This window comes from Pyxicephalus adspersus, chromosome Z, assembly GCF_032062135.1.
Source record: "Pyxicephalus adspersus chromosome Z, UCB_Pads_2.0, whole genome shotgun sequence".
Lineage (NCBI taxonomy): Eukaryota > Metazoa > Chordata > Amphibia > Anura > Pyxicephalidae > Pyxicephalus > Pyxicephalus adspersus.
Genome location: NC_092871.1, coordinates 86,618,869 through 86,643,038, shown reverse-complemented (window position 1 = coordinate 86,643,038; position 24,170 = coordinate 86,618,869). Strand labels below are relative to the sequence as shown.

Genomic DNA, 24,170 nt, shown 5'->3' with positions numbered 1-24,170 from the left:
GACCTATTTTATGGGTCTCTCAGGTGGGAATGTCTGTTTTAAATGTGGGGCCCAAGCGGCTACACTCTACAACAATTACTGGGAATGTCCTGTTATCAGGCAATTTTGGAGACAGGTGGTCCCCTACATTCACAGGCATTTGCTAAATTATATACCCTTTACACCTGAATGGGTAATTTGCGGTTTGGTGGAACTACAAGGTGTACGTAGTGCCAGAGGAACAAAACGATTAGCGTTATTACTCATAGCTAAAAAAACATTCTTCATTGTTGGTTGGACTCTACTCCCCCAACGATGCGTCTTTTTATGACTAAACTACAAGAATTGCTCCGAATGAAATGGATGGAGGCTTCCTTACACAAAAAATCCAAAAGTTTTGAAAGTTTTAAAGTTTTATTGACACTCTAAACTTAGCCAACAAAACAAAATTGTACAATCGTTTTCGGCATACTACATGGTATCCTAAAAGAGAACTAGTAAATGATTCTTCTATTATTTTGTGAGTTTGTTTTTGCCTGAGTTTTGCACTATTACTGCTGAATACGTGATGTATATTATACAGTAGTACTTTGATTTGTTTTACTGTTATGTCTATTTAAAAAAATGTGTTTGTTCTTTACCGCTGTTGCAAATGTTGCACTTTTTTTTTCTTCCTTCTGTCTAATGTGTAAAAACTTGTATTTACCATGTTTAATATTGTTTAAACAGTAGTCAATAAAAATATATTTTAAAAAAAAAGTCTCTCACCTGGTTAGTGCTCAAACTGTGCATTGCCCCATCACAGTGTCCCAATGGTTCCATAGAACCAACAGCAATATGCACAATGAGGATCGCCTCCATCAAAGGGACTACAGTACTACGATTCAAGCAAACATGATTCTATTGGCATGATTTTACCTTTTCTGCTGAATTTAAGTCCCTCATGCCTATAGATCCAACACTCAACTCCCTTTTCATGTACATAACCGCTTTTAATTTATAAAAACTTAAATTTTATTTAATATAAATCAAAGGGCACCATTTATAAATGATTCTGCTTTCAATTCCCCTTCATTTCCTATTGTGACAGCTGTGCACTTTTGAAGATTGGCCACTAGGTGGCAGAATGAGTCATTGTTCTTTTAGGAGACTTGTAGAGATTCCATCATCTGTCAGCAAATTTCAGAGGAATTGACTGGGTGAATAATTTTTAGTTAAGAATTTTACTGATTTTGTATATTTTTATTTTGTGTCACTTTCATACAGTGTTTGTAAATGAAACGGATAGTTAATTTATTGGTTTCTATGTTTTGTTACTGTTTAATGTTGACAAATGTTTCCTATCATATACAGCTGTATCTGCTAAATTGGTTCAATATAAATAAACAATAAAAAAAAAAATTTGAAAAATCACTGAGGACGCTGAGGATTCACACACACACACATATATATATATTATATTTTATATATATATATCATCGCATGGCAGTAACGCAAATCGGCACTGTGATGCAGAGTCAAACATTGTATTCCAACAAACAAATCTGCATTGTAGAGGAATGAAACAAATGGTGCATTGACCCTCCTGGGGCATTGGGCAGTTCATACAATTCCTAAGGGATGACTTAACAGATGGAATTTAATGTGAAGGACCAGGAGCCTTGGTTTAGACATATGTATTGTTAGTAAGGTTTGTATGGTGAACACTGATAATGTGAGATGACACATTATATAGGCAGCACAATGTGTGGTCACCTGACTATCACAGTCACTGTATGTGCCACCTTCCCTCCTCAAATGATGGAGTCCAGGTGTCCCCAGTGAAGGTCCTGGTGATCTGCCATCATACAAAGACATTGCAGACAATTAGGGCTCTTCCAGCCTTGTGGTCACAGTTGGGTGAAGATCCTTTTCTGTTCCCCCATGACTGTGCCCCGGGGTACAAAGCCAGCTCCATGTAGACATGGGGTCACCAGTTTGGTGTGGAGGAACTTGAGTGTCCTGCACAGAGCCCTGACCTCAACCCTACTGAACACCTTTGGGATGATATGGGATGGTGAGCCAGGTCTTCTCATCCAACATCAGTACCTGACCTCACCAATAGGGGGCAAATCCCCACCATCAGTACCTGACCTCACCAATAGGGGGCAAATCCCCACCATCAGTCCCTGACCTCACCAATGGGGGCAAATCCACACCATCAATATCTGACCTCGCCAATAGGGGGCAAATCCCCACCACCAGGCCCTGACCTCACCAATGGGGGCAAATCCACACCATCAATATCTGACCTCGCCAATAGGGGGCAAATCCCCATGAGACCCTGACCTCACCAATGGGGGCAAATCCACACCATCAATATCTGACCTCGCCAATAGGGGGCAAATCCCCATGAGACCCTGACCTCACCAGTTGAGAGCAAATCCCCAGCATCAGTACCTGACCTCACCAATAGGGGCAAATCCCCACCATCAGTACCTGACCTTGCCAATGGGGGCAAAACCCCACTATCAGCTGCTGACTTCGCCAATGGGGGGTTAAATCCACACCATCAGTACCTGACCTCACCAATGGGGGCAAATCCCTACCATCAGCACCTGACCTCACCAATAAGGACAAATCCTCACAATCAGTACCTGACCTCACCAATAGGATGAATTCCCACATCCACAACCCAAAAACCAGAACAGTGGAGGATGGTATAGGGAGGCAACTACATATCACAGATTGCCCACGTGGGCAACCTATGTTGACAGCCATGGGTAGGGGGAATCTATAACTATGGCCATGTTTTTGGAATACCAATAAGCTCCTACAGGTGTGATGGTCAGGTGTTCACAGACTTATTCCCCCAAAATGAGGGCCTGACCTCCATTTCCCCAATCCAACCCAATTATCTCAGGATCTGGTTACACATAGGATAGTGTGCACACAATTACCCTCCATGTACATTAGTGATACCACTGCCATATATTCAGCCATGTTGGGTTCTCAGGATAACGGACTTGCATACAATGGAACTCTGAAAGGATCAGGAGATCACAAGTAGAATGAAGGGACCTTCAGCTATTGACAGATTAAAATGTATGTAAACTCTATCTGTCTGTATATTCCGAGTCACGCTCTCACTGTGCAGAGTTTTCCTAAGCAAATGCTATTTTTTGTTTGCTAATCTGCTCCTTACCTGGAGATCCAACCGACAGAATACGCCAAGCTGACAACACTACAGAAGCCGTAGCTCAGCGTTGTCAGCCAGCAAAAAAAGGTTTGGCTCCCGGTCTGATCTCCAAATAGGAAATTTAGCACTAAAGTCACTGGAAACAATTAGCGTAATAAATAAATCCGAATACAGCGGGAGATAAAACAAAACATAATGATATGTAAAGGATCAACAAAGGAGCCCACTACTGAAGGAAACCCCCTCAGCCCTTTATCAGCACATTGAGCTCCAGTCCTCACAAGTTGATACGAAGGTGACAACATGATCCTGATTTCAAAAGACTGGATCAGCATTGTCACCCTATGAATAGAAGTAGAAAAACTTAAGGTGCGTACACACTTCCAATTTTTATCGTTCCAATCGAACGACGAACGATCGATTGGGCAAAAAATCGTTGGTAAAAAAGTAACCAACGACGCCGACGAACGAGGAAAGTCGCTGGAAACGAACGACCGGACTGACGGATCGGATTGGACGACGATCGTTGAGCATCGTTCGTGTGTACGGTCGTTCGTTGATCGTCCATGTTCAGAGCATGCGTGATGAACGAACGTCCGTTCACTTTCCTGTCGTGCACATAGTTCCTCTATCGCTTAAACGATCGTATCTATTGTGTGTACAATATCTACGAACGATCGTGTCGTTACCTCTATGTGGAGGATCGGTGCTATACGATCGTTCATATATATCGTGCAGGAACGTTCGTCGTTCGTTTTCCGACGATAATAATTGGAAGTGTGTATGTAGCTTTACACCGGTCTGGCAGAAGGACGAGGTAATTTTTTAGGGTGTGCAGGACAGACACCTAAAAGCTGCACCACATATGATTTTATGTTCCACCATTGTTTTACCCTAAAGCTTTATTTGATAAAAGAACAGACAGTAACGACTCCGAGTCCCGTGTTCAGATATAGATATTTATATACACAGACATGGTCTCCAGCACAAGGACACAGGCAGCAAAGACGTTCATGAACCCAGGGCTGAGAGTAGAAGAAGTGGTCAGTGCAGGCAGGAAATCAGAGACGGCTAGGCCTCCTTCGGAACAAACGCCCACCATGACCTCCCCTAACCCAAAATCATGAGTAATGTTCTCTCTCCCCTACCGCAACCCTATTGGTAGATCCTTGACTGGTCACATGCCTGGAGCTGACCAACTAGACACCCCCACACAGAGAACATTTGGGACTAAAACAGTAAAATACAATCAGCAAAATTCCCCAAAATAAGAAGCCCGGAGCTCATGTGTTCAGGTAAGTTGCTTTGGTTCAAACTCCTTCAAAAAATTCATTCTCCTTCATTCTCCAGTAGACCGCAGTTACCTGGCAGCCGACCTGCAGTCTTCCTTCCACTGCCATGTGGTGGCGCTCTCCTTGCATGCGGCCTGGAGCCATTATAACCACCGGACAAATTGGGGTCACACTCTTTGGCCGTGTCACGCTGAGGTCTTTGCTGGGAACATAAATAAAACACACACTGGTGGTGATGATGATGATGATGATGATGATAAGGGTGGCTATGGACTCTTGGAATCACTTCTAGACCCGAGATGTTTGCAGCTTACAGATTGTGATAAATAGTTGTCAGAGTCTTGGATTGGTTGGAGGGGGAAGCAGCTTTCTCTTTTCTTTGAACATTCTGCTAAGAGAATAAGGCTTTTATAAAGATAAACGACCGACCTATGTGCCTACCAACATCATCAGGGTAAGGGGGGCAATATGGAAAGACCAGAATAAACCACTTCCCTTACTCCAGGCCCAGGGGAGAGGTCAGAAAGTGAACCAGATTTGTTTAATGCGACCTTCTGCCCTCTGAACAAGCAGCATTGAGAGATAGTAAGTGACACAGACTGAAGAAGATCATGGAGGACACTGAGGGGGTTGTAAAAAGGAGAGAAGTGGAGGCTCAGTGTAAAAATAAATGTAATTTTGCAGGCAATGGTGGGTGTGTGGGGGGCTGGGGAATAGCAGGGGGTGCCCGGGTCTCTCACTGGCGCACTTTGCCTGGCACATAATTTCTATCAATTGTTTCGTCCTGTAAGAACATATGGAGGCAACGCTCATTCTGGGCGAGTGGGTGTCCTGCGATCCTGCCAGGAGAGAAAAAAAAAACAGAACATGAATAAGGAGTGTAGACCAGGGTAAAAAAAACAGACAAAACACGTAATATATGCTATGGAGACAAAACATGAAGATTCTCCAGTGCATAAAATAATTCCTGACTTGTACTCAGCTGACAACCGTGCCTCTGCATCACTAATATTCCAAGCTGTGATGTTCCAGCTGGGTTATGGACCCTCATTCTCCAATTCCTAGAGCCTGACCACACTTTGTATTCAGGGAAAGGGCTCCTGAGAGATGTAGTTCTGGGCTGTGAAAAGAACAATGGCTCCTGCACACAGTTTACAAGCCTGGTATCGTCAACTGCCCCTTCTAGCTACAGACATAGGATGGACTACTGGGGCATGATATGGAGGGGGGGAGTTTGGGGCAAATTGGGGCCATACTAGGAGATCACCTACAACAACTACAAAGTCAAAGCAAACTGACAATGAACATACAGTTAGGTCCATAAATATTTGGACAGAGACAACTTTTTTGGAATTTTAGTTCTGTACATCACCACAATTAATTTCAATGAAACAACTCAGCGATTGACCTGCAGACTTTCAGCTTTAATTCAGTGGGTTGAACAAAAAGATTGCATAAATATGTGAGGAACTAAAACCTTTATTACACAATCACTACATTTCAGAGGCTCAAAAGTAATTGGACAATTGACTCAAAGGCTTTTTCATGGGCCGGTGTGGGTAATTCCTTCATTATGGCATTATAAATTAAGCAGATAAAAGGCCTGGAGTTGATTTGTGGGGAGGGGTGCTTGTATGTGGAAGATTTTGCTGTGAACAGACAACATGCGGAGCTCTCCATGCAGGTGAAACAAGCCATCCTTAAGCTGCTAAAACAGAAAAAACCCATCCAAGAAATTGCTACAATATTAGGAGTGGCAAAATCTACAGTTTGGTACATCATGAGAAAGAAACAAAGCACTGGTGAACTCAGCAACACCAAAAGACCTGGACGTCCATGGAAGACAACAGTGGTGGATGATGGCAGAATCATTTATATGGTGAAACCCCTTCACAACAGCCAACCAAGTGACCAACACTCTCCAGGAAGTAGACGTATCGATATCCAAGTCTACCATAAAGAGAAGACTGCATGAAAGTAAATACAGAGCGTGCACTGCAAGGTGCAAGCCACCCATAAACCTCAAGAATAGAAAGCCTAGATTGGACTTTGCTAAAAAACATCTAAAAAATCCAGCACAGTCCTGGAAAAACATTCTTTGGACAGATGAAACCAAGATCAACCTTTACCAGAATGATGGCAAGAAAAAAGTATGGAGAAGGCGTGGAACAGTTCATGATCCAAAGCATAGCACATCATCTGTAAAACATGGCGGAGGCAGTGTGATGGCTTGGGTGTGCATGGCCAAATAATATTATTAATATCCTCCAAGTCCTGGGTTAGATGGGGAGGGGGGGGTTAATATCTGCCAAGTCCAGGGTCAGATGGGGGCGGGGCAATATCAGCCAAGTCCTGGGTCAGATGGGGGGGCAATATCTGCCAAGTCCTGGGTCCGGTGCACCCTAAAACCTATTGTACACTCTCTGACCCCAATATTATTGCACATTGGGTCTCATTCCTTGCTATCCATGCCATGGCTGGGCCTCTCCATGAATTGATAGGGAAATAGGGAACAGAAGAAAGGGGGTTGACAGGCTCGGTGTATATCTTTGCAGTAAACCCATAGGAGATGGGGTGACATTACTTGTTTATAAACTGCTCCAGGCCTTGCCGCCGCTCTTCAATGAATGACTCGTCAAATATCCCTTCATCCCCTCGGAACGGGAGCTGTCTCTTTAGTGCTTTCCCAGGTAATGGCGGCACCACAATCTATGGAAACAAAACAAAACAATCGGAATTATTTCACTATCAGCGCAGTGAGACCGAAAAATCAGGAAAGCTAGATATTGGTGTCATTTCCCTATAATCAGCCCCCCTGGGGTCACCTGACCACCACACCTACAGGACTTCCCAAGCCATGGCCATTACTATGGAGTGTTGCAAACTGCCCCCTTGGCACTATCTTGCCCCCCTACACCTGATGAGGAAAGCCTGATGAAATGATACCCAGGTGTATATTTTGGCAGTACCTGGAGATGGAGCACACAGACAGGTAGGTAGCACACAATGGCGTCTCGGTCACTCACCTTGCTGTCCCTCTCCAGCTCATTCTTCAGCCATTCAAAGTCGCTGTACCGCCTCCGCACACAGGAATCCTTTAGTTTAAAGATTGGAAGGTTTGTCTGCAGGAACAAATTCACATCAATCATCACATTAATGGTGACCCCCAAATCTGCAATTTTCTAATTGGTAGCTTCCTCGGATCAGCTGTTCTGAAGCTTTTGTATGCTAACAAGGAACATGGTGTCAGTAGGAGAGAGCGGAGTGACAGAAGGATGACTTTATCAGTCTGAGGCTTCTCCATTTACTGTCCAATCACAGCCTAGGGGTGGGACAAGACCTATAAATTCTTCTAAAGTACAGTCCTCGTTCCGGGACCAGATGGAAAGAAATACAAATTGTTTTGGCAGGTATGAGGACTTTCGTACATGTATGACATCCGTGTAGTTAGCGGTTCGCCTGCAATGCGGCGGATTTGAAGTGAATCATTAAGAGCTGCTAACCCAAACCTTCAGCCTCAGCGCTGGACTCTGCACCTGGGGACACCCGGTCATGTGGTCTCTGAAAATACACTCATGGAGAACCAACCAATCAGGTGCTTTGCCTGCATGTCAATTAACCACTGGCCACCCCCAACGATTCCATGGCAGAGATCACATGATACAGTCCTGGTCACATGGGAACGCACCACAGGGATACTCCTCCCAGTCCCACACCCTGATACTTATTTTTTGGGCACTCACCCCACGTTCAGTCGGAGCTGCCATGAAATACCCAGCACTAACCATGTGACTGCTTCATGCAGACCTCAGGCCCGGGATGACCCCTTAAAAAGTTTTACTATCACTTGTATATAAAAGTGCAGAGTACTCCCACAATGGCACTCATATGTACACCAGATGACCCAAAACTGCCCGTGTCACCCCTGTGTATTATCACAATGGGGTATTATGGATGGGGCACTGCCACAGCACCCCATTTATTCCTATAACAGGTCTGTATTAATGGTGCCCAGACAACCAACAGAGTAGAGGGTAGTCAGGTGGGCAAGGTGACTTCCAGCTAGGGTACATTGATGGGGCCTTGGGGCCAATTAGCAGATTTGATTTTAGCTATTTCTCCAATAATACCCCAAAGACAGGCAGTGCCCAATCAGTGGATTCCATTTAACCTGGGGTATATACTTACCTTTCCTTTACTTCCCTATAGGTGCAGTAAGAAGCCACAGGACACACCCCATACCTCCGGGTATGACGCATCATGTGACTCATCCCACGTGACAGCCCACAGCCAATCAGATCTGTCACAGAGCCCTGTCTAAGCTTGGATATGTACCTTACCTGCTTGTCTTGGTGGGGGAAGGGAATAGGGCGTAAATACATGGGGCGAAGCAGCATTAAAGAGGACTGGTTACACTGACACATATCGAGTTTAACCCAAATAAGATATAGGGGGACCTCCCAAGGTCCATAAACCGGGCTGTACATTAGTCATGAAGGTGAATCCCAGTCCAGTGGTAAGTACCCCTTGTATGTGCAGATAGGGGCAATGTGACCAGGGAGGGAGCCTTGTCTATTACAGCCCCCCCTTAAAGGAGAATTCACGGTGCAGGTCTACAGTGATCCCCCCACTATAAGGGGTAACAGTACACCGCCACTGCCAGTGTGACCGCCATGGACCGCTCTCATCATCCTCCCCTTATGAGGGGTTTGTACACCACCACTGCCAGTGTGACTGCCATGAACCGTTTTCATCATCCTCCCCTGATATGGGGTTTGTACACCACCACTGCCAGTGTGACCGCTATGAACCGCTCCCATCATCCTATCCCTATGGGGGTTTGTACACTGCCAGTGCGACCGCCATGGACCGCTCTCTTCATCCTTCCCTAATAAAGGGGTCTGTACACCGCCACTTCCAGTGTGACCGCCATGGACTGCTCTCATCATCCTCCCCTGATGGATGGTTTGTACACCACCACTGCCAGTGTGACTGCCATGGACTGCTCTCATCATCCTATCCCTATGGGGGTTTGTACACCGCCACTGCCAGTGTGACCGCCATGGACCGTTCTCATCTTCCTCACCTGATGGAGGGTTTGTACACCGCCACTCCCAGTGTGACTGCCATGGACTGCTCTCATCATCCTATCCCCATAGGGGTTTGTACACCGCCACTGCCAGTGTGACCACCATGGACCGCTCTCATCATCCTCCCGATTGGGGGTTTGTATACCGCCACTGCCAGTAAGACCGCCATGGACCACTCTCATCATCCTATTCTTATGGGGGTTTGCACACTGCCACTGCCATGGACCACTCTCATCATCTTCCCCTGATGGGGGGTTTGTACACCACCACTCCCAGTGTGACTGCCATGGACTGCTCTCATCATCCTATCCCTATGGGGGTTTGTACACCACCACTGCCAGTGTGACCGCCATGGACCACTGTCATCTTCCTCACCTGATGAAGGGTATGTACACCGCCACTGCTATTGTGCCAGTGATGGACGTCAGCCACCCAGCGGAGGTTTTCGCTCTGCACACGGTGGATTTAATGAGCCCCATGGAGGGTCTGTGGTGCCCACCTCTATGTACTGCACCACTGCTCATGTATCTGCCATAGGGCTCTCATCATCCTCCCTGATGGGAATTCTGTACAACCCTACAGCCTGTGTATGTGCCATAGATGGGTATCACTCCTGTCATCATTCTACACAATGAGTGTATTGTACCTCACCACAGTCTGTGTGACCGCCATAGATGGGTTGGTTCCCTTCCTCTCGGCCCCGGTACTCACCCTCATGCGGACCTCGTACACCGTGTACCGGTTCCGACCCACCCCGACCGTCTGCGGGTTGAAGATGTCAATCTCCAGGAAATTGCTGGGCGGTCCGTAGGCGTCGGTCAGGTCCTGAGGTTTGGAGTTGAGTCGGCGGGTGTCCGCCACCGTGGCGTCCGTCATAATGCACCGAGACACGGCGGGACCGACCGACACACCCGGCCCAGAGAGATCACCGCTCATGCGCACACCAGGCCGAGCCGCATTACCCGGAGAGCACGGGACGCACTGCGCATGTGTGACGGGGAAAGCACTGCGCAGGTGTGAGAGGAGAGAGTATAAAGGGGCACTGCGCATGTGTGAGGGAGAACTGTAAAGACTGAGCACATGTATGGGAAGGGGGGTAGGTAGTGCACATGTGTGACGAGGTAATAAACGGGGGAGGGGCGCACATGTGTAAGAGGGTGAGGAAGTAGTAAAGGCACTGGACATATAAGTGAGGTGATCAGAATATAGTGCATTGAAATACACCCCCACATTCCCAGGATCTAGAAGAGAGCATGTGTAGGAGGGGTGGGATAGTGGGGGGCATGTTTGTTCTAGAGGGGTAATCCAATAGAAAGTGGAACCACTGTGCATAGGTTGGGGGGTATGGGGGGGGGGGGGGTACAATGATACATTGTAACCACTATACAGAGCAGAGAGATACAGGTGTAAATATAGGAGGGGCCGCATGGTTCAGGAGGGGCCACATGGGGTTAGAGGAAGTCACATGGGGATCAAAGGGGTCTGGGAACACCAGGAAGGTGTCGGGATAGGAACTCTGGATCCTTTACATAAACCAAGACATTGGCCAGGCCCACCATACCTGTACCAGGCCACAGGGAGAACTTCCTCTGGTCAAGGTGTGTTCACATATAAAACCAGCAGATAATTGCTCTGATTGGCTGCCTGGTCCTACATTGTCCCCAGGGAAGTCATTGGAGGATTGACCCTAAGGGTAGCTGGGTATATATAGGGGCCCAAAGCCCCTAAAAAAACTTTCAGCTCCGGGGGACGGGGGGGGTTAGTGGGAGAATTTACCTTACATTGGGGGGTCTGACCCTCACACAGCTTTGAACATCATTGGTGTTATGGCGTGGGCCCCGATGATGGCATTGGCCCCAGTACTATGCAGATACCATGTGATGAAGGACAGTCAGCCCCAGCTCAGGCATCCCAAAAACCTGTGGAGTACCATGGAACCCAGATTCAGAATGTCTGCCTTTGGGGGTTCGAGATAAGTGGGCGAGAGGATCTGGGATCCAGACTTGGCGGGATCCATAAAAGTATGAGAATAGGAATTGGGGCTCGGCGCAACAAATTTCTCCAAAGTGTTATAAAAACCATTAAGGTCCTATAAGGGGCCCCTCTGTACCCCCACATAATGTACAACCTGTATGGATCATATAAGGGGCCCTCTGTACCCCCCACACATGGTGCACCCTGTATGGGCCATTTAAGGGGCCTCTCTGTACTCCCCACACATTGTGCACCCTGTATGGGCCATTTAAGGGGCCCCTCTGTACCCCCACACATTGTACACCCTGTATGGGTCATTTAAGGGGCCCCTCTGTATCCCCCAAACATTGTACACCTTGTATGGGTCATAAAAGGGGCCCCTCTGTACCCTCACACATTGTATACCCTGTATGAGTCATATAAGGGGCCCCTCTGTACCCTCACACATTGTACACCCTGTATGGGTCATATAAGGGGCCTCTCTGTACCCCCCACACATTGTGCACCCTGTATGGGTCATATAAGGGGCCCCTCTGTACCCCCACACATTGTGCACCCTGTATGGGTCCTTTAGGGGGCCCCTCTGTACCCCCACACATTGTACACCCTGTATGCGTCATTTAAGGGGCCCCTCTGTCTCCCCACACATTGTACACCCTATATGGGTCATTTAGGGGCCCCCCCCTGTACCCCCCACACATTGTACACCCTGTATGTGTCATTTAAGGGGCCCCTCTGTCTCCCCACACATTGTACACCCTGTATGGGTCATTTAAGGGGCCCCTCTGTACCCCCCACACATTGTGCACTCTTGAGACCTTATCCAGGACTGAGGGAGACAGGTCAGGGGGGGACAGATAGATTTGGGTGTCATCAGCATACAGATGTAAGCCAAAGGAGGATATGAGACTACCGAGAGAGGAGGTGTACAGAGAAAAGAGAACCGGTCCAAGGACTGACCCTCTGTATGGGTCATATAAGGGGCCCCTCTGTACCCCCACACATTGTAGACTCTGTATGGGTCATATAAGGGGCCCCTCTGTCCCTCCCACACACTTTACACCCTGTTGGGGTCATATAAGAGGCCCTTCTGTACCTCCACACATTGTACTCCCTGTATGGGTCATATAAGAGGCCCCTCTGTCTTCTCACACATATTACACCCTGTATGGGTCATATAATGGGCCCCTCTATCTACACATTGTATACAATATATGTTTCACATAGTTGGCCCCTGCCTCCTCCCAACCTCACTCCGACCGCCCCTTCCACTGTCTCTTATTACATAACTCAGCCGGTCAGATATCAGCTTGCCGCACAGCATGATGGGAAGAGAAGACCCTGCCCCCTCTTAGCCTGTCACTGCACGCCGCCCATCGCCTACTGGGAATTGTAGTTCCGCCCCTCGCACCTTGACAGCCACCGACACACCGCGAACTATATCTCCCATGGTCCATAGCATGCCGCTATGTTCCGTCACCACGTAACGCGTGCTCCGCCTATCCCGAGTCCCTGGTAAACAGTAACGTCAGCGGGAAGTTTTGTGGAGAAGAAAACAAAAGAGAAAGTGACAGATAGTTCGCGGTACCGAGCCGGGGGCGGGGCCGGAGTGAGGTGGGCAGGGCAGTGTCACCCTAAGCGCGACCTGCACACCGAGCCCCGTCCCCCTCACACCGCAGATATGGAAGGAACCGAGCCGCCACCTGTGGACATTGACCCGGACTTCGAGCCCCAGACCAGGCCTAGGTCCTGCACATGGCCCCTGCCTAGGCCTGAGCTGTCAGTAGTGCAGCCTGGGGGGGCCCCCGCGGAGGAGGGCCGAGCAGAGGTAGCTGAGGCCCCAGCACTGCCTGCTGAGGGGTCAGGGCAGCCCGGGGTGACCCCCAGAAAGGGGGGGTCCAGGAGGAACGCCTGGGGGAACCAATCATATGCTGAGCTGATCAGCCAGGCCATTGAGAGCTCCCCGGAGAAGAGGCTGACCCTGTCCCAGATCTATGAGTGGATGGTGAAGACAATCCCCTACTTCAAGGACAAGGGGGACAGCAACAGCTCCGCCGGATGGAAGGTAACCCCGGCAACACAGCTCATCTGTTACCATAGCAACACACCAGTCACAACACAAGTGGGCTCTGCTCAGCTTTATAGTTCACCTCACTTCCTGTCCAGGAGACACAACAAGGGATGAGGGGAAAGCTCACCCTTCATAGTCCTCACCAGAGCAGGGGGAGAATCATCTGTCCGGGTGACTTACATCAAAGAAATTCCCACCGCTTCCTGTCCGGGTGACAACTCTTACATCACAGAATTCACCATTACTTCCTGTCCGGGTGACAACTCTTACATCATAGAACTCCCACCGCTTCCTGTCTGGGTGACAACTCTTACATCACAGAATTCACCATTACTTCCTGTCAGAATTCACCATTACTTCCTGTCCGGGTGACAACTCTTACATCACAGAATTCACCATTACTTCCTGTCTGGGTGACAACTCTTACTTTATAGAATTCCCACCGCTTCCTGTCTGGGTGACAACTCTTACATCATAGAATTCACCATTACTTCCTGTCCGGGTGACAACTCTTACATCATAGAGTTCACCATTACTTCCTGTCCGGGTGACAACTCTTACATCATAGAATTCACACACCTTCCTGTCCGGGTGACAACTTTTACATCATAGAACTCCCACCGCTTCCTGTCCAGGTGACAACTCCTACATCATAAAATTCCCACCCCTTCTTTTTTGGGTGACAACTCTTACATCATAGAATTCCCACCGCTTCCTGTCTGAGTGACAACTCTTACATTATAGAATTCACCATTACTTCCTTTCTTGGTGACAACTCTTACATCATGGAATTCCTACCACTTCCTGTCCGGGTGACAATTCTTACATCATAGAATTCACCATTACTTTCTGTCTAGGTGAGAACTTTTACTTAATAGAATTCCCACCACTTCCTGTCCGGGTGACAACGCTTACATCATAGAATTCCCACCCCTTCTTTTCCGGGTGACAACTCTTACATCATAGAATTCACCATTACTTCCTCTCAGGGTGACAACTTACATAAAAGAATTTACTATTACTTCTTGTCCAAGTGACACTTTTTACATCATAGAATTCAGCATTACTTCCTGTCCAGGTGACAACATACATCATAGAATTTACCATTTCTTCTTGTTCCAGGGACAACTCTTACATCATCACTTCCTGTCCTTGTGGCAATAATTTCATTGGTAGATTTCTCTCTACTTCCTGCTCCAGAGACAGAACATTAAAGGAACGGCCTCAAAAATTGTCACTATATCAAGTGTCCCCATTGGAAAATTTTTCTTGTTCCAGATTTCTGACTTCTTTCCATCTCAGTGACACCAGCACAGAAGGGAATAAATCTCCCTGGAGGGGACACAGACAGATATACAAACCTGACAGATACTCTAACCCCAGGGAGGGGGGGGGACTCCGCTGCTGGATAGTCTTCACTTCATGGGGTGTCGGGTATTGTCCCCCATGCTGTGTGATTTGGTTCCATCCACTACCTGCTGTGTCTGTGACTTGTGTTGAGGAAGCGGGAGAAACCATGGCACTCATTGGGGTGGGGGGAGATACTATTTAATAGACCAGGAAGTGCAGAGTCTTACGCCACTCCTGACAGGACACACACCCCTCTGGTTTTGATTCACTGACCTGGAACCAGTAATGTGACCTTTTTATTTGAATGCTCGTTCCAGGGTAGAGAAGCCTAGGCACAGGAAGTCACCTGATGCACAGCTGTGAGGGTACAGGAGTGGCTAGGCACAGGAAGTCACCTGATTTTCTATGTACCCCAGTAACCAAGTCGGTATATATGAGCAGCATGTGATTGGTTATTATTTTTATTGTATTTTGTAGTTTTATTTTTGTGGATTTTAATTCCCATCTCTTTTGTTCTTGTTGCAGAACTCAATCCGTCACAATCTGTCCCTGCACAGTAAGTTTATAAAGGTTCACAATGAGGCGACCGGGAAGAGCTCTTGGTGGATGCTGAACCCTGAGGGTGGGAAGAGTGGCAAAGCACCGCGTCGCAGAGCAGCGTCTATGGATAACAGCAGCAAGCTCGCAAAAGTGCGTAGTAAAGTATCAAAGAAGAAAGCCCAGGGTCCCGGAGAACCCCCCGCAGGAAGTCCCAGCTCTCAGTCCTCCAAATGGCCCGGCAGTCCTTCAAACAGCATCGACGACCCTGACGTATGGACCAGTTTTCGGTCCCGCACCGGTTCTAACGCCAGCAATCTCAGTCTCCGTCTGTCCCCCATACTGACAGAACAGGACGACGCTGCAGACGACAACCTCCATTCCTCACTTGGCTTCTCCGATAGCGTCCCTCCAACCGTCTCTGAGGAATTGGAACTTATCGATGGTCTAACCATGCTGTCATCCGGTGCTCCCTTATCTGCGCCACAGTCTATGTTGCAGACAACTTCCAGTTTCTCAATGCGTCCACCTCAGCCTCTGTCCTTCGGTAACTCCCTGTTCAGTCCAGTCTCTCCAGTGCAGAGTTCTGGCCATTTCTCGAGACCTCAGACACTGGAAGCTCTTCTGACCTCCGACTCCCCTCCACCCACCAATGTGCTGATGAGTCAAGTAGACCCAGTCCTGGCTCAGAGCGGCGGGCAGAATTTACTTATGCTGGGTGGTCCGAATAAAACCAGAACCCCCGAGCATCCAAGCATCCCTCTGAATGCACCGGTGCCCCCGAATAATCTCCCAATTTTGGGCCTTTCCCCTGCATCGTCAGTGCCACTCCCTAAGCCAAACTCCTTTGGTGCGACTTCGGAACGTCTTCCTACAGATCTGGACATTGACATGTTCCTTGAGAATCTTGAATGTGACGTGGACTACATAATTAACACTGAGCTAATGGATGAAGGGGGCCTGGACTTCAACTTCGAACCTTTACACCCTGGTACCAACCAGAGCAACAACCACAGCTGGCTTCCCAGTTAAACACGGGTATGTTCACTTCTAAAATCTAATTAATGATAAAACATATTAGACAACCGTGAAATATGCAGATGAATGTTATGTATTATTACCATTATTAAAGCGTAGAAAACCCTTTTATGTAAGGTAAAAAATACATAAAAAAAAAAAAGGGTACAGCACCGCCCCCTAATTCTAAGCCACCTAGGCGATCCAGAATGAACGGGAGCGCAGAGCCTTCTGGAATACCTATGTCAGCCATCCTGGGAGGCTCTTGGTCGCTCCTTTTTGCACAAAGAGAAAAATATCCCGATCTCATGCATGCACAGTGAGATTGGCAATTTTTTTTTTTTCATCCAACGTCACCCGATCTTGCGCCTAGGATGAAGAACCCGAAAGAGAAAAGGAAGATGTAGGCGCCGGGACGACACGGGGCCCGATGCAAGACACCCCCAGGGCGATCAGACTGCACTGCACAATTGAAAGTGTTTTTTTTTTTTAATTTAGTTCCTCTTTGACCCCCCTAGCGGTCTGATTCAGTCCAAATTTCAGTGGAAAAAGTAATACAGTTTTTTTGCATGGAAATTTATTTTACATTGTAGGTTATAATTCCTTGGCAAAACTCACCAAAATATGTCCAATAGTTAAAAAATTAAATAATAAACTTTAAAAAAACAAACAAAAAAAATATATATATATATTTATATATATGAATATTTCTTTGTATTGAATCCAATACAAAATGATTTAGAATTTCCCGCCGCTAAGTCCTGGCAGCACGACGTCACGGGAAACCCCGTAGATAATGGCTCTGCAGTTCGCCGCTGGAGACCGGAGGAGGCAGACGTGTCCCCAGGATTTGCGGGGACCAGCAGGATGTCGGAGGACAGTGACGGAGAAAGTAACCCTAAGTGTGACTCGGGATTACTGCTTTTTGCAACTAAAATCCACCCCGAGTCACACTCGGGATTACTGTTTAGGAGGTTAAACTGTATTTATATAGCACCAACATATGCCGCACTGTACATTAAAGTGGACCTAAACTTAAATTTTTTACTTTACATAAAAGGGTAAACAAGTTTTTTCTATTCAAAGTAAAAAATGTATTGATTTTTTTTTAAGTGCAACACCCTTTTTTTTTTTTCTTTAAAAAAAGAAAAAGGGTGCAGCACCTTCCCTTTGGCCATGTCGATCAAGAAAGAATGGAGAGCAAAGCCTCCCGGGATGCGTGACGTAGGCTGCTCCTTCTGCTCATGCCCTGATGGTCAGGCATACGCAGAGGGAGCCCTTTCTTTAATGGAAGAAAAACACGGCAAACTTTTTACCCATCTATGTGAGATCGGGATACAAAGGAAAAAGAACCCGGAAGGAAAGAGTTGTCAGCGTTCAGCGCTTCCTCTTACGGATAGTGGGGACAACGTGGGACCCAAACACAGAAACCTCCACATGGACCTGTGGGATTAAAGGGTAAATGTGTTTTTTTTTTTTTTTTTGGGGGGGGGGGGGGGTTAGTTTCCCTTTAAATAAGGGTAGCAGACAGATACAGACAGTGACACAGGAGGAGGAGAGGACCCTGCCTCTTGGAGCTTACAATCTAAGAGGTTGTTGTATTTCTGTCCATTCCCTCCCAAATTATCACAGCTCCATCATACAGTACAGCCCTGTGTGGCAGAGCAGAAGACCTGATTTTCCTCTCCTACAGTCCAGTGATGTTTTCAGGTCTTGCCCCTCCCTTTAATTGGCAAAAGAAAGAAGAATCAGCAGACTGTTGAGTTCATTTCACTCTTCTTTATCCTCTGATACCAGGTGACATTCTGGTATTTTACATTGCATTTAAAACTGTGTTTTGTGATGTTAATCAATACTCACTATAATCAAAATCTAATATTCTGTTTCTTGTTTACCTGCCTGGAGTTCAGCTTTGACATATTTCCATTTTTTGAACAGTTTGCATTGACGGTGGCCCCCTACATTGACTACATTGAGAGGTGCCGGCTACAATCATGAAATCTGTGCAGATTCTGCAACAAACTCTATGGACCCACAGAACAACGTCCTATCAGAAACCTGCACACCTGAGCTGCAGCCCATACAAAGCTTTAGTGTGTTCCACATGCCATGGATGGAACAAAACGTCTCACTTCAGGAGCTACACAGCATTCTGCATGCCGGTACCAGACACTTGGCAGTGCCATACGTTTAGCAGCAGCAGAGTATAAGTCATGGTGTACCACAAGCAGCGTGTTCATACCAAGGCAGGCGATTTTATTTCATAAGATTTTCCCATCTTAAGACTTGGAGTAACCTAAGAGCGTGTCAGAAGACACCATTCCCTGTCACTCCGATCTCACCAGCATCCAACGATTGAACCCTTTCATTTTCTCCGTACAAATTCCCCGGCAGTAGCCCTCCTGCTTTGTTCTAAAAGATTTTTACATATGGTTTATATTAAATTGTGTACAGAGAGGTGCAGGCACCAACACTAACCCCCCCGATCACCCTAAGAACACAGATTTCATCTTTTATTACAAAGATTTGAAGAGTATAACTCATTTTTATACTAATATTATTTTCTAGTTCTCAGAAGAGAGGACCCGGTACTGATCTGCTAAAACACTAAAGCTAAATTGGGGATTGATGGACTAACGTGCCCTCTAACAAATCATTTTATATTCTACGTTTTAATATGCTTCAAGGATTTACTTTTAGCTAACAGGCTAATATCCCCCTAAGAAACCCTTAAAAAACTTTTCAGGTCTCAGGGAACCCTTGCTAAATATTTACAGCTCACAATATATATTTACAAGATCAGTTAGAATTTGATTTGTTAATATAAAATATGTGACTATGGAATTCCACATACCTACAGTAACCAGCACGATAAAAAGCCCGTGACAGATATGCTGATGGACTCCCTTACACTGGGGGTCGTTGGGAGATGAACCTTTGTATATCGGTAGTGAGTGGGAGAAGGAAACCTTTACATTGGTGGTCATCCCTCCTTACAATAATAGTGGAGAAGGGTGGGTGAGGTGCCTACTTATGTTATGTACAGTAAGAGGAACAATGCCCCTTACCCTGGTGGTTGTTAGAATACCACCCTTAGCAACAAGATCATTCTTGCCCTGCCGCTGTGATGCACTCAGGGTCAGGTTTATCACTAGGCCATATAGGCTACGGCCTAGGGTGCTATTTCCACTGAGGGGTGGCATTTCGCTTAAGCTGAGTATCCTGGATCCCATAGGGCTATCTTGCAGGATCCAGGACATGGTGCAAGTGACATGGGATCCCCCATGGTGAAATGCCTCAGCTCTAGAGCTTACCAAACCCCTCACAGGTAAGTGGTGGTGGTGGGGGGGTGACACAAAATAGTCGTGAACCTGAGGGGAAAAAGTATAAATCCAGCCCAGTTCTGTTAAGTGGAATATCTGTCATTTCCCGAGGCAACCTCTTTAGGAACACCTTAGATTTCTATACCTAAATATTATATTTTTTTTTTAACTCCTTTACATTTCGGGTATATCCCCTTCTATGGTATTTTTACAACCCGTTGTATGATTACAAAATAATAATATTTTCTTTGAATGGCTTTGTATGCAGTCTGAAGAGGGTTATTTTTATACCTTTGTATTCTAGGTAGGCAACATAGAAATATATTCTCATTTTGTGATACCAGACTAAAGACCTCACGCTTTATTATTTTTGTTCAGTAACCACCTTATATCCATAGCGCCTTACGTGTACCCCAAAGAGAGAATAAGGGCTTACACACGGGCACAGCGGGATACACCCCATGTATCTTATCTTTCTGAATGATATTAATATGTTCTGTAAGCATGTGCTAGTTCAACTAAAGATAATATCCTTTATTTTTAGATTGTGCTTTATCGGTAAGGCATGATTTTTTTTTTTAAGGTGTGTATTACATTAAAAAGTTTGTTCGATTTGGAGATGTATTGGGGTGGCCTGTTCTTTCAGGGTTGCTGATTTCTTTATATAGTGGCCATCTCTGATGTCCGACAGATTTCTTATTTCTGCCTATGTCCCTGTTACAGATTTTCCTTCACTTTCTGTCTAATGAATCTGTCGTCAGCAGAGATAGAAGCAAAACCAGGCAGAATCCTTCCTCTTTATCTGTATTATTGATATTCTGTTATCCTATTTTGTTGTGGATATGCACTGACACCTCTCTACTGCTGTGGCAGTTACTTTGTAACCACAAGAGCAAATGGGGGTTTGGTCCATACTCTCCACCAAGAGAGTTTAATAGACTCAGTCAATTTTTGTAATGTAAATTGACCCCAAATTAATTTTTCAGGGTATCTTTTTCCGCTCAGCCAAATTGATGTCAAGTAGGATCCACCGGTAACACTTGTTGCTTGTATAGAATTGCTGTCCCTCCATGGCTATTATGGAGTTTCCATTAATATAGAGTTTCCCCCAATAACCTCCTCTGCTCTTCTGGGAAGTCTTTCCCAAGATTTTGGGTTAAGTTTGTGACCAAAAGTATGTACACCCCTGACCATCACATGCTTGGACATCCCATTCCAGAACCCTGGCTAACAAATGGATTTCCCATTCCCATGGCCATTATTATAGTGTTGCCCCCCTTTAACATCCCCATTCTTCTAGGAAACCTTTCCAGTAAATTTTAGAGGGTGTCTGTGGCGATTTGCCCCATTGTTGAGGTCAGGTACGGATGTTGAATGAGAAGACCTGGCTCACCATTCCAATTCATCCCAAAGGTGATCAGTAGGGATGAGGTCAGGGCTCTGTGCAGGACACTCGAGGTCCTCCACACCAAGCTGGTGACCCCATATTTTTAGGGAGTTGGCTTAGTACCTCGGGGCACAGTCATGGTGGAACATAAAAGGGTCTTCACCAAACTCTGACCACACGGCTGGAAGAGCACAATTGTCTGCAATGTCTTTGTATGCCAATGTTTGTGAGGGCCGTATGGTGGGCACTGGATTTCCAGCACCTGGTATTGGAAAGAGATGTCCAATGGGCTCACATATTGTAGGGGTGATGGTCAGGTGTCCCCAATCTACAGACCCTGTTCTAGGTTGGTGAAATTATGGAAACCAGCGATTTCACGACAGGTAAGTTGTATTTTCAGAAGAAGATGGCGGCAGTGGTAGCCAACGTGTCGGTTTGGTGTTTTGTTAAATGAATGTTATTTTGTTTTCACATTTTATACATTGTTCTCATCAGATTCACCCCTTGGTGTCACACAATGGACAGGATGGGCTTAGTCACGAGCTGCCGATAACTTGGCCTTGTGAGCCCTGAGAAGCTTGTGATGACGTTTCTCTATAAGTTTGCGCTGGGCCTTGAGTACATCTGTGAGAAAAGACAGGGCACTATAATACACCTCGCAACATTAGCGTGACGTTCTATGTGAACATATCACTAATTCCCCATGTTGGTGAGTATGTAGTCTTCATACCTGTGATCTCAGGGGTCGGGCTGGACAGCAGGATGGTTATCTGTCTGTAGACATTTTCACTTTTGCTGCCTGGAATAAATATGATGTTGTTAGGGGTTATCATATCTGGGGTTCCCATTCTATATAGACCTCAAATAATTAGGGCGACAATACCCACAAATATTAGAACCCGTGCATTATACCTGGCTCTTGTTTGTCTACTTTACACACATAGTAGGCCTCCCGTGGCGTCACAAACTTTTCTGCACTTTCATCGTAATTTCTGACCAAAAACATCAATTTCAGATTGCCGTTCCTATCACAGAGGTCGATGGTGGCTGGAAGATGGTGAAAAGTGGTCAGCCTGTGTTGCTTCATCATACCCCCCTATACCATCAGGTTGTACTGTCACTTAGAATACACTATTACCACTTCATGTATTTTCTATGATTCATATTTTCATCTATATATATATATATTTTCTAATATTTATGATATATATATATCCAGTGTTCCCCCCAGCCCCTTTTCAGCAGCCACCCGGCTGTTTTTGGGTGGTTACTGATGAGCTGAGTCACAATACAGGGGCCACCACTTCCTACAATTACTTCCCACCCAGCTTAAAAAAAAATTCTGGGCTAAGCACTGATATATATATTTATATGAGACGTCACATAAATATCTTCAGTCTGGCATATAAATAACAGCCCACCGACCCGACTGGCCATGTAATTATCTTCCCCAGCAGAAGTAATGCCATCTGTGTGAAGTAACACAATTCCCCCCCTTTCACAGTACAATGGTGCTAGCAGCAGCCACATTGCCTATCATGATATATTTACCTGTATCTGGTAGGTGTAACATCTTACGTATGTGATGTAATAAGGGGATCACCCGGCACTGAACGTTCACCACAAATTGCTGATTGTCTATAAGAAAATAAAAAATGATGTCATCGGCTGAATGGTAAGGCAGTGATGTGCTTACCTTACACCCCATAAATATAAATGTCCTGACCTTAGTGACTCACCTTGCTCACCTGTCATGCAGGTGATGTTGCTGGGTCAATCTGTGCCCCCTGAGTCCATACAATAACCTCCAGCCTTGACCCCCTAGCAGTGTGAGTCAAATAATTGCATGGCACTGGAAGCCCAGATATCACCCTGACCATGGCAGGAGAGATGGTGATTGGTGGTAAATTAGGCTCCGCCTTCTGATTCATGACTCCACCAGAAGGGCAGGGCCAAGAGGAGGCGTGATAGAAGGGACCGTTGGCCCAGCACAGGGACCAGGCATGTATAGATGGGAAGTTAGCTTTGGTTAACTTAATAAATTATTACATTATGCTGGGCCATGAAACCACGCCCGTATCCATAACCACGCCCATGGAATAGGTGAACCAGAAGCCACACCCATTTTCCTGTTCCCCTGTCTGATCCCATGGCATTGCTCCCCATTTTTACCCCAACTTCATCCCCCACATCAGTAGCCCAGAGACAATGATAACATTCGTACCTCCATGGATGATGCAGATAAACATTTGCAGAGATTTTAACCTGAAAGCTGCCAGTGTGCTGTGACTGTATTGCTGACCAAGAGCACACCCTGCAATTAGGAAAATTATAAATGTCACCCTCTGGCCTGGGAGCAAAGACCATGCAAAGTCAGCCCATACCCCAAAAATGTATTTCTGTGCCCCTCTCTGATCTGATTTCACTTACTAGAGCCTGCGTTCCTCTGACTTCATGCTGAGTCCTCCCAACTGCCGGTCTGGTGTCCAGTAGAGGTGTTCCCAGGCGGTGGGGAGGGGGTTTGGTAGTTGGGGCAGCTATAACAGCTGTGTGCTGTATGTAGACTCTGGGGTTCTGTGCAATTGTGGCAGCCTAAAGGCCCATTCACATGGTTTATAGAAAGACATACTTCGCTTTGTGCAAGGCGGTGACATTTATTCCCAATGCACCTTCTGACTGCATTGTTCTGCACAGCGGGGCAATGCATTACAGCCCTTTAAAATAAATGGGATATAATGGCATGCAGGGTAGCAAATAACGTGCTACCATGCATTCAGTGTGATCGAAGGAAACACGTTGAAGCTGTGCAAATGGGCCCTAAAGAGACACTATCTTACAAATTGCAGCTAAAAGGACAAAATAATTTCTAATGTTTTCCTGCAGCATTTTTTTCCTTCTATTTTTTTATTCATTCAAAAATGTGACTACAGCAAGAAGAGTCCATTTCTTAGCACAGTCCCCTCTTTCTTGTC

The 24,170-nt window shown here is 46.3% G+C and overlaps 3 protein-coding genes across 3 annotated transcripts; 1 reads left to right on the top strand and 2 right to left on the bottom strand.

Moving 5' to 3' along the window:
* Positions 1-4,102: 4,102 nt before the first annotated feature.
* On the bottom strand, positions 4,103-10,530 carry SNX12 (sorting nexin 12). Its single transcript, XM_072431246.1, has 4 exons — positions 10,251-10,530; positions 7,476-7,571; positions 7,034-7,158; positions 4,103-5,288 (listed from the first exon to the last, which is right to left on the bottom strand). The coding sequence occupies exons 1-4, from the start codon at positions 10,473-10,475 to the stop codon at positions 5,186-5,188; spliced, it is 549 nt and encodes a 182-aa protein (XP_072287347.1). The 5' UTR covers positions 10,476-10,530; the 3' UTR covers positions 4,103-5,185.
* A 2,464-nt stretch (positions 10,531-12,994) lies between these two features.
* Positions 12,995-20,429, top strand: FOXO4 (forkhead box O4). Its single transcript, XM_072431245.1, has 3 exons — positions 12,995-13,578; positions 15,460-16,509; positions 18,427-20,429. The coding sequence occupies exons 1-2, from the start codon at positions 13,195-13,197 to the stop codon at positions 16,501-16,503; spliced, it is 1,428 nt and encodes a 475-aa protein (XP_072287346.1). The 5' UTR covers positions 12,995-13,194; the 3' UTR covers positions 16,504-16,509; positions 18,427-20,429.
* Positions 20,430-21,570: 1,141 nt separating this feature from the next.
* Positions 21,571-23,716, bottom strand: CZHXorf65 (chromosome Z CXorf65 homolog). Its single transcript, XM_072431247.1, has 6 exons — positions 23,629-23,716; positions 23,423-23,512; positions 22,750-22,836; positions 22,111-22,245; positions 21,929-21,997; positions 21,571-21,822 (listed from the first exon to the last, which is right to left on the bottom strand). The coding sequence occupies exons 2-6, from the start codon at positions 23,445-23,447 to the stop codon at positions 21,731-21,733; spliced, it is 408 nt and encodes a 135-aa protein (XP_072287348.1). The 5' UTR covers positions 23,448-23,512; positions 23,629-23,716; the 3' UTR covers positions 21,571-21,730.
* Between the last annotated feature and the right edge of the window lie 454 nt (positions 23,717-24,170).

Coding starts and splice junctions, on each gene's coding strand:
- FOXO4 (XM_072431245.1), top strand. CDS start 13,195: ATGGAAGGAACCGAGCCGCCACCTGTGGACATTGACCCGGACTTCGAG. Junction 13,579..15,459: donor ACAGCTCCGCCGGATGGAAG/GTAACCCCGGCA, acceptor TTCTTGTTGCAG/AACTCAATCCGTCACAATCT.
- SNX12 (XM_072431246.1), bottom strand. CDS start 10,475: ATGAGCGGTGATCTCTCTGGGCCGGGTGTGTCGGTCGGTCCCGCCGTG. Junction 7,159..7,475: donor AGCTGGAGAGGGACAGCAAG/GTGAGTGACCGA, acceptor TTGTTTCCATAG/ATTGTGGTGCCGCCATTACC. Junction 5,289..7,033: donor CTGGAGCAGTTTATAAACAA/GTAATGTCACCC, acceptor CTCTCCTGGCAG/GATCGCAGGACACCCACTCG.
- CZHXorf65 (XM_072431247.1), bottom strand. CDS start 23,447: ATGTTTATCTGCATCATCCATGGAG. Junction 22,837..23,422: donor TATCTGCATCATCCATGGAG/GTACGAATGTTA, acceptor ATTTTCTTATAG/ACAATCAGCAATTTGTGGTG. Junction 21,823..21,928: donor CCCGACCCCTGAGATCACAG/GTATGAAGACTA, acceptor CTTTTCTCACAG/ATGTACTCAAGGCCCAGCGC.